The 12,896-nt window shown below is 38.1% G+C and overlaps 1 protein-coding gene across 1 annotated transcript; it reads left to right on the top strand.

Annotated features, from left to right (window-relative positions):
• Window positions 1-1,960: 1,960 nt before the first annotated feature.
• LOC112757185 (uncharacterized) lies at window positions 1,961-3,529 on the top strand. Its single transcript, XM_025805795.1, has one exon. The coding sequence runs from the start codon at window positions 1,961-1,963 to the stop codon at window positions 3,527-3,529; it is 1,569 nt and encodes a 522-aa protein (XP_025661580.1).
• Window positions 3,530-12,896: the final 9,367 nt, after the last annotated feature.

A 12,896-nucleotide genomic window follows, 5' to 3' on the forward strand; every position in this document is an offset into this window, starting at 1 on the left:
AATTCTTGCCGATTGCCACTGTTTGTGCTTTTAATATTGAATTTTGTGAATTGGTGCATTTGGTTCGCTTGGTTTATGCTATTTGTTATTATCAGTATTAATGCACGCCAAGTGCTCTCTGATATGCCTCTTTGATATTCCTCTCTGGTTTATGCATGTTCACAATTCTGAATTCTAGTTGCCTTCTGTCTAAGCAGTTTTCTTTTGTTGCTTTCATTGAGCTGTTGTTATGCTAGTGTATAAAATATATAAAAAATATATATAGTCAGTTTTTTTTTAAATGTTGATGAATGAAAACTCTTAACAAAAATATAAATATGATCTGTTGTTGTATGTTTGAAATGGATAAAAATGGATCTGAAGCTAAGGGTATGAAATTATTTTCAATTGTTTTATTCTACTGCTCCTATGGTACTGCTTTGTTTATACTTTGGTTTCTTAAACTTTCAACTATTTTTAACAATTTCTTGCCATCCATATGCCACCGACATTACATATGATAGTTTGGGTTGTGGAGTTCTTATTCTTTTCATTCTGCATTTTCTGAATACTACTTGGAAATGTTTTTTACACTGCAGAATGTAGAAGAAAGTGAAGAAAGAGCACTACAGGTTTAACGCTCTGATTCTGAGTTGCTTGCTCATGTCTTTTGAAGGTGATTGCTGTGGTCAGAAAAAGAGAGTTGCATAATTTTTCATGCTTTGCTGTTTGTATTTGACGGAGTAATCTTTAATTAATACAGTTATTCTTAGGTAGAAGTTTATTATTATTATGATTACCTTATGGATTGAGAATGATTGTATTTAAAGTATACTTATCAGGAGACCTAAAATTAGATTATTGGAAAATCACAGCCTAGATATACTTTAATCTCAGAGAAATTAAAGTTGAGACATACTTGCCAGTTTGAAGTCAAAATTGAAATAGTACTAGTAATTCATAAAACAGTTTATATAACAGCGAAAAATAATCAAGAAATTTGTTAATTGCTGGTTGGTTGCTACAAATAATATCTTCAAATAGTAGATATATATATATATATATATATATATATATATAGAATTGAAGGATGCTGAGGCTGAATTGAATATATGGGGGTGGTTATAATCCTTTTTCCTTTTACAGTGCATATAATTTATATTTCATATAGTAGTTCCTAGGTCTGGACCAAGCTATATATTGGATTAATATATATAAATATGGCATTTTTTTAATGGATTATGGCCCACAATTTGTGCTAAATATATGTAAATGGATGCTATTTTAATTTCAAATGTAATTTTCAAGCAGTTCATGCTGAGCAATTAGACTAATGCTCCAAAGTTGCCAAGGGTTTACCTGCCCTTTTGGGGTTTTCTCCAGCCACTTCTTCGATTCCTACTTTCTAAATTCCCCCATTTTTCAAATTTCTATGGGTTTTTTTTATGTTTTAAAGTAAGAAAAAAAATTTAATTCTCAAGAGCATTTTAATTTTATGCTTTCCAATAGGCTTTTGATAGTTATCTATCCACCACTACTACCACTTCTTTTATCCTGCTGCTCCTGTGGTATTACTTTGATGTTGCTGTGGATTTGATTATCTGTTGCCGAACCGTTATTCGCTGCCGCTGCTACCTTTCTAATTCTGCTTCTGTTGCGCTACTACTTTGGTGCTGGTGTTATACGGATTACGACAGTATTTAAGGTTGGTTCATGCGAATTTAAATACATCTCTTAATTTGTTATTAATGTTATGTGGACAACTTAAGTGCTTTCTTGAGGCACTCACTTCAGGACCTTTAAGAATTGCTAAAATTTAATTTTCTTCGCTATTTTATGTCCAATGCCTTCAAAGTATTTTAGAGACTTGGAAAATTTTGTCTCTTAGTTAATTAGGAAGCTAGACTCGCAGTTAGTGAGACTAGCAGTAAAGACTTCAAACTAGAAACTTAGCTATCTATTTGAAATATATAGGTTTTCGATGGATGTGTCCAACGATTGGATGGATACACCACATCATGAAAAAGAATATCAACTCGGTGTAGAAAAGTTTTTACACTTTGCTTTTTCATCACCGGGAATTCCTCAAGGGGAAGAAATTCAATGCCCATGTGCAAAGTGTTGTAATAGACTTTGGTTAAGGAGAGATGTCGTGTATGACCATCTAATATGCGATAGATTCGTAAAAGGTTATAGGCGGTGGTTTAATCATGGGGAATCACTTGTTGCTATGGATGTTGACAGTGACACAGATGAGGAATATAACTACAATGATAATATTGATGAGTTGTTACGTGATAGATTCAGAGATACTACACAAGTTGATGGACATAACATGGGGCCTAACGAAGGTGCAAAAGAATTTTATAAATTGGTAGACGAGGCAAGCCAAGAGCTATACCCTGGATGTAAAGGATTCACAAGATTATCCTTTACCATCCGTCTTTACTTGTTAAAATGCTTGCACGGTTGGAGTAATGCGTCGTTCACTTCTCTCTTAGAATTATTGAAAGAAGGAATGCCACATTTGAATATTCCTACTTCTTTTGATAAAACGAAGAATATGGTGAAGAATTTGGGTCTTGACTACCAAAAGATCGATGCATGTCCCAATGATTGTATGTTGTATCAGAACGGGCATGAGAATGACTCATCTTGCCATGTCTGTGGAACATCCCGTTATATTGAGCATCATGTAGAAGAGGACGATGCTACCTCATCTAAAAAGCCTCGTAAAGTTGCTGCAAAAACTCTAAGGCATTTCCCCCTGATTCCTAGACTTCAAAGGCTTTTTATGTGCACAAGGACGGTTGAAGCTATGTCTTGGCATCATAATGAATGTGTTAAAGATGGGTCGTTAAGGCATCCTGCCGATGGTGAATCTTGGAAAGCATTTGATAGTCGACATGAAGATTTTGCAAAGGAACCTCGTAATGTAAGACTTCGCTTAGCAAGCGACGGATTCAATCCGTTTCGAACTTTGAGTAGTACACATAGTACATGGCCTGTTGTTCTGATGGTGTATAATCTACCCCCTTGGATGAGTATGAAGCCTGATTATTTTATGCTCTCTTTACTCATTCCTGGCCCACAATCACCTGGAAATGATATTGATAACTTTCTTCAACCACTAATTGAAGAATTAAAAGAATTGTGGGAGTTAGGTGTCGAAACATATGATTCCAAAGAGAACAAAACATTCAACATGAGAGCATGTCTTTTATGGACAATTAACGACTTCCCTGCGTATGCTATGTTATCTGGGTGGAGTACAAAGGGAAGATTGGCTTGTCCATGTTGTAATGATGAGACTTCTTCTATATATCTGAAACATAGCCACAAGACTGTTTATATGGATCATCGAAGGTTTTTACCCATGAACCATCTATGGAGACATAATAAAAGATCTTTCAATGGGAAAACTGAACTTAGGTCTCCACCGCAGTTGTTAGATGTAACAACTGTATTTCATATATTGCAAGGGGTAGATAATTCTTTTGGGAAGAAGCAAAGGAAAGCAAAGAATGGCATTTCAAATTGGAAAAAGTGATCAATCTTTTTTGATTTACCATATTGGAAGTTCAACATGTTTAGACACAACCTTGATGTCATGCACATAGAGAAGAATATAGTTGATAGCATAATTGGAACGCTTTTGGATATTTCTGGAAAGACAAAAGATCATGCAGCTGCGCGTTTTGACCTTAAAGACATGGGTATCAGGAAAAACCTTCAACCAAGAGATACGAATGATGGTAAAAGAACTAAGTTAGCAAAGGCATGCTTCTCAATGACTGCAGCAGAGAAAACAATCTTTTGTAGTGTGTTAAAAGGGGCAAAATTACCAGACGGCAGCGCTTCCAATATCGCTCGATGTGTGCAGCAAACGGAAAAGAAGATTTCTGGTTACAAGACCCATGATGCTCATTTCATGTTACATTACTTGTTGCAAGTACCGATCAAGAGCATACTTCCTGACCATGTTGCCATCGCTTTAGTTCGATTATGTTCATTTTTACGCCGGATATGTCAGAAGGTAATTAGCATAGATGAGGTAGTTAACTTAGAAGCAGAGATTGCTGAGACATTATGCCAATTGGAGAGGATTTTTCCTCCAAGCTTTTTTGACATAATGGTGCACTTGCCTATCCATTTGGCAAATGAAGTGAGGTTAGGTGGTCCAGTTCAATATCGTTGGATGTACCCTGTTGAACGATATATGTGCACACTAAAATCATATGTTCATAACAGAAGTCGTCCAGAAGGATCCATTGCTGAAGGATATTTGGCGAATGAGTGTATTAATTTTTGCTCAAGATATTTGCATGAAGATGTCCAAACAAGATTCAACAGAGTCCCTCGAAACAATGATGAGTGTGTTTCAGATGAGCTGCAAACTCCGAGTTTGTTTCCAAGCAAAGGATGTCCTTTGGGTGGAAAAATGGGAGATTTGTTCATGTTAGATGAAAAATCAGAAATACAAGGTCATTCATACATCCTAAACAATTGTGATAAGATCGAAGTCTACATGAGGTATTTTGTTTGATTCATTGTCATTTCGTAGACCCCAATCATAACATTTTACCCTACTAACAAATAAGAATATGATTATTTGATCTTCAGAGAGCATGAGGAGGCAGTAAATGAGTACAATCCACGAAGAACAAAGTGGGAGAAAGCCAAAGACCATAGTCAACAGTTCTCAGAATGGTTTAAAACTCGTGCCATGAAAAAGGATGTGCCTGGTTGGGCAAAAGGGTTGGCTAGGGGTCCAAATAGAGTTGCAAAAAGATTTTCAGGTTATGTTATCAATGGGTATAGGTTTCATACAAGGCACCGTGATGCGAGATGTAAAACCCAAAATAGTGGTGTCACATTGGAGGCATTGACTCCTAGTTTTGCTACTGTGAAAGATAAAAACCCAATTGAAGCCAAAGTAACCTACTATGGTAGAATAGTCGATATGTTTGAATTAGATTATTATGGCCAATTTAAGGTAGTCCTGTTTAAGTGTGAGTGGTATTGATGGTGTATTTTTGTGGAAAAACGAATTTCTCCAAAATACCCAAAACTAACCGGCAAGTGCACCGGGTCGCATCAAGTAATAATAACTCACGGGAGTGAGGTCGATCCCACAGGGATTGAAGGATTGAGCAATTTTAGTTTAGTGGTTGATTTAGTCAAGCGAATCAAGATTTGGTTGAGTGATTAGTGATTTGCAGAATTTAGATTGCATGGAAAGTAAAGGGAATGGGGAATTGGATTTGCAGAAATTAAACAAGGAAAAGTAAAATTCAACAAGCAGAGGAGTAGAAGATAACTTGGATTGAACCGGATCTAAAAACAGAATTGTAAATGAGCATGAAAAGCATTAAACAGAGGATGTAAAATTGGAATTTAGATCTCAGGACCGAAGAGACTAGATAACCAAGTCTAGATCTCAATCCCTTCCTAGATCCAACAAGAACAATTGCAAAGGAAATGTAAATAGCAAAGAAAGTAGATGAAGAAGCAATTAACCAAAACTGAAATTCAATTAAGCAGAGAATTAAACAAAGAGATCTCAGGATGAGATTGAAACAGAATTCCTTCAATTCTCCAACCCAAGATCCAAGATAAGTGTAATTGAAATTGAAAGCAAGAAAACTAAGAGGAAGGGAATTCAATTCTCCTTCCCCGAGACTTAGAAATTAAAATTCTCTTAACACCAAAAGCTCTCCGAAAACTCTCTATGAAAACTAAAAGGAAAAGCTCCCCAAAAACTTAAATCCTATGCTATTTATACACTTTCTTCAAATGGTCTTCAAGCCTTCAATTGGGCCTTTGCTCTTGATGGAATTGGGTTGATAGAGGCCTTGGTTGATTGCTCTTGGAGTTTGGAGAAGAACCGAATTGAACCGGGTTTGGAATCATGAAAGCTTGAGTAAAAGTTTGAGTAAAAGTTTGAGGCTAACTTTTACTCCAACTTTTCACATCAGCCACCCTTCTTTGCTGATACCAACGTTGGGGCAAAAGTTAGGGGTCAAACTTTTGCTCCAATGTTGGCCTCCCCTTGCACACACATGGCGCCAACGTTTGCCAAAAAGTTAGAGGCAAACGTTGGCGCAAACTTTTGCTCTCCAGGGTGTGTTGTTCATGCGCCAACGTTTGCCAAAAGGTTTGAGGCTAACGTTGGCGCAAACTTTTGCTCTCCAGGGTGTTGATTTGTGGTGCCAAAAGTTTTCCAAAAAGTTTGAGGCAAACTTTTGCTCCAGCTTTTTGCACAAAAGTTTGAGGCAAACTTTTGGTCCAGCTTTTTGCTCCCTGGTTCATTTTCACTTATTCCAAAAGTTTGAGCTAAAGTTTGAGGCAAACTTTTGCTCAAACTTTTTGTCCTCTCTTCCTCCTAGCCATTCCTTCTTGTTTCAACCTTTCTCCAAGCTTTCTTCACCTATCATTAATCAACCAAACACATCAAAGCTATGCTCAAAACCATGAGATATTCATTCTTTCATAATATGTGACAATTATAGCATAAAACCTCATGAAATAGCATGAATTCATGCATGGTTGATTAAATCAAAGGAAGCATGAAAATCTACCCAATTGGCTTGCTTATGGCTCAAGAAAGTGCATAATTCAATTGAAAACAAAAGAAAAAGGCTAGTGAAACTAGGCTAAGATGACTTGTCATCACAACACCAAACTTAAAGCTTGCTTGTCCCCAAGTAAGAAATGATTTATTGAGAAGAAAGAATGAAATGGAAGAGGATGTTCATGCTGGTAGAGTGTTATTGGTAGTTCATGGGGTTTAATGTGGATATGTACACACTCACCTCTTATTGACTCTTAAGCCTAGAAAGTCTCCTTCAAGCTTCAAGTAACATACTGCTATGACCTCTCATTATTCCTTTATCCTTGGCTATTATCTTGTTCATAAGCTTTATTTGAGTGTCATGTGTATCAAGTTCATTTTCTTTTCTTTATACTTGACACATTATTCACTATAGACACTTGGCTCACATTCCTTCTTAGAACATTGATGCCCAGCACCTCTTTGGGCTACTAAATGCCTTGTAGTTAGGTTGCTCTTGATAGTGGACTTTCAGCTGATGATCCCGGATTAGTTAACCCAAGTCATCAAGTGTTGATGCACTCCAAAGAGCTTAATAATCCAAGCAGATCCTAATACAAAGACACCACAGGCATATGCTCTAAGGTTCAAGCTATTGGTGTCCAGCTTTGTTTCTTTTTGTTTTTCTTTTGTTCTGCCACTCTTTGGCTATTTCTTTTTTCTCCCTTTTTTTTTCTTTTTTGTTTTTCTGTCTAACCAAGGACTTTTATTTGATTGAGATTCATAGACAGTAGGCCACTTTATACTTAGAAGGGGACATCCTAGTTCTTTTATTCACCAAAGTGAGCTATTATACAATCACACACACACACCACCACTTACTTTTATTGTACTTCTATCTAACATACTTCTATCTCACTTCACATTCAAACATTTCTTTTATTGAATTGAAAATGCAGGGGACAAAGCATGCTTTTTGTTCAGTGAAAGTAAACACACAAGCACACACATAGACTAGCTTACTTACTTTAAGAGAAACAAACAAGATGCAAAGACTATTAATTATAATAACTACTTAAAGAGGCAAGGACCACTTAAAACAGACATAATGCATGCTTTTTCTTTGTAGTGATGAACAAGGAGCAAGTCCACCTTTTATTTGTCATGCTTTTTCTTTCTTCTTTCATACACCTGGTTGCTGGTGTTCCCTGTGTCCATGTCTGTTGTCTGTTGATCCTGCCAGAAACCAGCTCTATTCATCGCTTCCTCTACTCTATCTTCAAGCTTCATTGCATTGCTTACTTCTATCTCACTTCTCCTTTTGAAGAATTCATCAAAAGTTGGAAAAGCTGGATCCATGTTGTGTAGATGCTCTCCAATATAGTTCAGCTTGATTTGACTATTTATGTTGTAGTCGGCTTGGACCTCATATCTTGCATCTTGGAGTGTTGTGAACTCTTTGAGAGCCCTCAAATTTTTAGCTTGCATTTGTTCCAACTTTCCAAATGATTCATGAGATTGAAAAGCATGCTCTTCTTGCATCACAATGAATTTTGACTCAAATTCACTTTGTTTGTTCATCATTCTTAGCTCCCGTTCTTCTTGTTCTTGTTAGTTTTTCATGTATAGTGAATGGTATTCCTCTTGCCTTTCTTGAATTCTCATGTACTGTTGTGATAATCTTCCAATTGCTTCCTGCATTTGAGTCATGTCCAGATTGTTATGTAAAGGAATGTGCTGCTGTTCCTCCTCCTCTTGTGGCTCTTCTTCCTCTTGTAATTCTTCTCCCTCCATTGGTTCTTCTTTTTGCCTTCTTCCATGCAGTCTTCGGCCTTGATGTGCTTCAGGAGCCATCATCATTCTTTCAATGGTTATAGGCATGCCTTGGCTTAACCACATTGGATTCTCCTCTTCCATTGGCACTTTAGCCTTTGCACACAACCTCCAAATGGTACTTGGATAGTATAACCAAGACCCGGCCGAGTTCTTCTCAGCAAGCTTTTGAATGTCTTTTGCCAGGATTTCATGAACTTTTACCTCTCCTCCCACAATAATGCAATGCAACATAACAGCTCTATTCTTGTTAACTTCTGAGGTGTTTACTGTGCCCAGAATTGATCTTTTCAACAACTCATACCATCCCTTTGCTTCCGGGGTAAGGTTAACTCTCTTCAAATACTTGTATTTGTTCTTGTCATCTCCTTCCCACTCTGAGTTCTCCATACAAATATCTCTAGCAATCCCATCATAATCCGGATCACCATTTACCCTTTGGTGGTATCCCGGTTCACTAAAGCGGACTGATTTTAGTTCCAAGACTTTCTTGATTGCATCCAAGCTAAAGTCTACTTCCACTCCCCGCACATAGCTCTTGTATGTTGGGGCCTCACTCATGTCAAGCCTTGAGACATTGGCATAGAACTCTCTTATGATATTAGCATTGATTCGGGTGATTGGTGATATGAGTTCCTCCCACCTCCTCTTTCGAATTTTGTCCTTCATTTCTTGGCATCCATCATCCGGCAGCATGAGTGGAATTTTTGGATATATTTTCTTCTCATTCATCCATTCAATTTGCATCTGATGGTACCGAGATTTGAATCTCCATCGGTCATATTCAGGGGTGCTCTCCTCTACCATGGGATCTTTCCCTCTTCTTCGTTTGGTTCTTGAGGAAGAGGCCATGATCACTTGGTTGTTTGAGACTCTTGAGGTTAAAGGAAGTGTGAAGAATATTGGATATTTTGATGTATATTTAGTGCAAGAAGAAATTTGAGGTTGAGCTTATTATGATGAGAAATGATGAAGGGAATGGAGTTTAAATGGTTGTGGTGCAAGGATTCGGTCATATGCATGGCTTGAAGGTGGTGTGTCATTTAAATGAACAATGAAGGGCTAGGATGCTATTGGATACTATGTGAATCAAAGGTGTGCATGTAAGGATGAATGAAGGCAAAGCTTGCTTCTTCAATTGTCTTTGCCGTGATCATCTCAAGGAGTGGCAGATTCTATTTTTGAGGCATGTGATGAGATTTTGTCCTCATGCTATGCTTTCCTTTGTCTTGTCTCTTTCATGGAGTGTTCTTTGACCACCTAGTCATCACAACAAGACAACACACATTAGCTTTATTAAACCGTGGCAATGGTGCTTTTTTTCATTAACACTATATGAATCATCATTCCTTATATCCATTTGAACCGTGGCTTTTCTTGGAGGACACCAAACTTAATGTTTGGTCATATAGTTGAAAATATGTGTTTCTTCCTCCAACTAGTGAAATTGAAATCCCAATGTCATTCTTGGTCAAATGTTTATAAGAAATGTTTTCATCATAATTTTCCTTTTTCTCTCTTTTTTTTTTTCATGAGGGATCAATTGTGTCCCTAAATCCGTGCATCAAAGTTTGGTGAACACCAAACTTGTACCTTGCTTAAGGGGTAAATGTGAGATGCTAGTAGTAAATCACAATTGATGCCTTCATCACAGAATATGATTTCTTTTTAATTGAAAAGTCTCAGTAAGAGATAATGTATGATCATTGATGCATGATTTTTTTTTATGAGAAGAGAAACACCAAACTTAGTGTTTGGTCATATGCTAGGCATATAGTATGAAAATGTTTGTAACACTGGTTTGGTGTGCTTGAAGGCACACCAAACTTTAGAAGTCTTAGCATATGTAAAAATATTGCATGCATTCATTAAGTACGTCTATGAAAATAAATTTCATGCTCAGATGATCATAGCTTATTGAATTTAAAATGACATAAATCTTAAATCATGGGTTGCCTCCCATGGAGCGCTCTTTTATTGTCACTAGCTTGACATTGGAGCTTTCTTTTATGGTGGTTGAGGATTGTAGTGCCTCAACTTGTCTCCCCTGACTGTGATCCTCCTCTTTGTTCTCTGGTGTTCAATTTCAGCATGTTCCAACGAGAGTATGTTGTTGACATTGTAATAGTCATCAGTCTGTTGGCTTGCTCCCAGTTGTTGATATGTCAATTGCACTTTGTCACCTTTGGAAAGTCCTTCTGTTGGAATCTTCCTGTTCTTCCAACCCCTTTTTGTTTTGTTTCTGCGTTTCATCCCCTTTTTTGTTGATCTTTCTTTTATGGCTGTAGACTTGGGGATTTCTCTCTTCAGTAGCTAATACTCCAATATCCTCTTGGACTTTTTCATCCTTTTGCACAATCTTCTGCCTTGGGATATTGTTGTGAATCACCTTGTCAATTTCCATAGAGTCCCTCCTCCTATTACTAAACTGGGCTTCTGGTAATACTTTCAGAGTGACACTCTTATCATGCATCCTGAGAGTTAGTTCTCCTTGCTCTATGTATATGATAGTTCTAGCAGTGGCCAAGAATGGCCTTCCCAGGATAATAGAATCACCATCATCCCCATCTGAATCCAGAACCACAAAATCTGCAGGGTATATGAAATTGTCCACCTTGACCAGAAGGTTTTCAATCATACCCCTGGGGTATACTGTTGACTTATCTACCAGCTCTAGAGATATCTGTACTGGTTTAACTTCCTCTATATGCAACTTTTTTGCCAAGGAGGATGGTATTAAGTTGATACTTGCTCCTAGATCGCACATTGCTTTAGTGATGGTTAATTCCCCAATGGTGCAAGGTAGCAAAAAGCTCCCTGGGTCCTCAAGCTTAGGAGGAAGTCCTTTTTGAATCAGGGCTCTGCATTCCTCAGTAAGCAGTATGGTTTCTTTCTCATCCCAACTTCTTTTCTTGTTGATAAGCTCCTTCAAAAACTTGGCATACAGAGGCATTTGCTCAAGTGCTTCAGCCAAGGGAATGTTGATTTCCAGCTTTTTAAAAGTCCCAAGGAACTTATGAAATTGTTGGTCCTTAGTCTCTTTGTTGAACCTCTGGGGATATGGCAGTGGAGGTGTGATGCTCTTTCCTATTTGCTGCTGTCCCTGAGTTACTTCTTCTGAACCGTGTGGTTGGTTGTCCTTCTCTTTGAGTTTCTTAATGCTCTTGTTTGGCGTCACAACTTGATCCTTGGCTTCATCTGCCTTTATTTGCTCCTCATCTTCTATTGGCCTTTTGCTGCTCTCTGCTTGCTTCTTTGTAGTGTCATTATTGTTCATCAATGTTTTTCCACTCCTTAATTGTATTGCCTTGCATTCTTCATTAGGATTTGGAATTGTGTCACTCGGCAGAGAGCTTGAAGGTCTCTCAATAGAGATCTGCTTGGAGATTTGCCCCATCTGCCTCTCTAGGCTCTTTATGGAGGCTTCATGGTTCTTGGTTGTCATTTCCTGGTGTTTCAACATTTTATCCATCAAGGTCTCCAAGTTAGTGAGTCTTTGAGATTCAGGTGATACTTGAGGTGGGTTATGAGATGTGGGTGGTGGATGGTAGGCATTTTGGTTGGTGGGTTGGTTATTGGATTGGTACTGGTTGGGGTTGGGGTAGTTGTTTTGAGGTTTTCTGTAGGGGTTCTGGTTAGTTTGCTGCTGGTTGTGGTTTTGGTTGCTTCTTGGGTTGTTTTGGTTTGAGTTCCTCTGCCATGGTTGTTGGTTTTGGGTATGATTATCTCCCCATCTGAGGTTTGGGTGGTTCTTCCAGGATGGATTGTATGTATCACCATACACTTCATTTGGTCCTTGGTTGTGCATATACTGTACTTGCTCTTGTTGTTGTTCTTCTTGAGTTTCTTCATTTTGCCCCCATGTGGATGATGGTTGGCTTGTATTAACTGCTGCAACTTGGAGGCTATCAATCCTCTTGGCCATTTGCTCAAATTGTTGTTGAATTTGCTGTTGCATCATCTTGTTTTGAGCCAAGATTGAGTCCACTCCTTCTAGCTCCATTACTCCTCTCCTTTGTGATGGTTGGCGATTTCTTTGGTGAGCAAAGAAATATTGATTGTTGGCCACCATGTCAATAAGATTTTGAGCTTCTTCTGCTGTTTTCATCAGTTGCAATGATCCTCCAGCTGAGTGGTCAAGTGATTCTTGAGCCTTTAGAGTGAGTCCTTCATAGAAGTTCTGTAGCTTGTCCCACTCAGTGAACATTTTTGGTGGACATTTCCTCAGCAGAGCCTTGTATCTCTCCCATGCTTCATACAGATTTTCAGCATCCAATTGTGTGAATGTTTGCACCTCAGTTTTTAGCCTGATGACTCTTTGAGGTGGATAGAATTTGGCTAGAAATTTAGTCACCAAATCATCCTAGCTAGTGATGCTTCCTTGAGGAAAAGTTTCAAGCCATTGTGCGGCCTTGTCCCTTAATGAGAACGGGAACAACAGAAGCTTGTAGGTCTCAGTATTCACGCCATTGGACTTGACAGTGTCACAGATCCTTAAGAAGGTAGATAAATGTTGATTTGGATCCTCCAA

This window comes from Arachis hypogaea, chromosome 16 (assembly GCF_003086295.3).
Source record: "Arachis hypogaea cultivar Tifrunner chromosome 16, arahy.Tifrunner.gnm2.J5K5, whole genome shotgun sequence".
NCBI classification, from domain to species: Eukaryota; Viridiplantae; Streptophyta; class Magnoliopsida; order Fabales; family Fabaceae; genus Arachis; species Arachis hypogaea.

Coding starts and splice junctions, on each gene's coding strand:
- LOC112757185 (XM_025805795.1), top strand. CDS start 1,961: ATGGATGTGTCCAACGATTGGATGGATACACCACATCATGAAAAAGAA.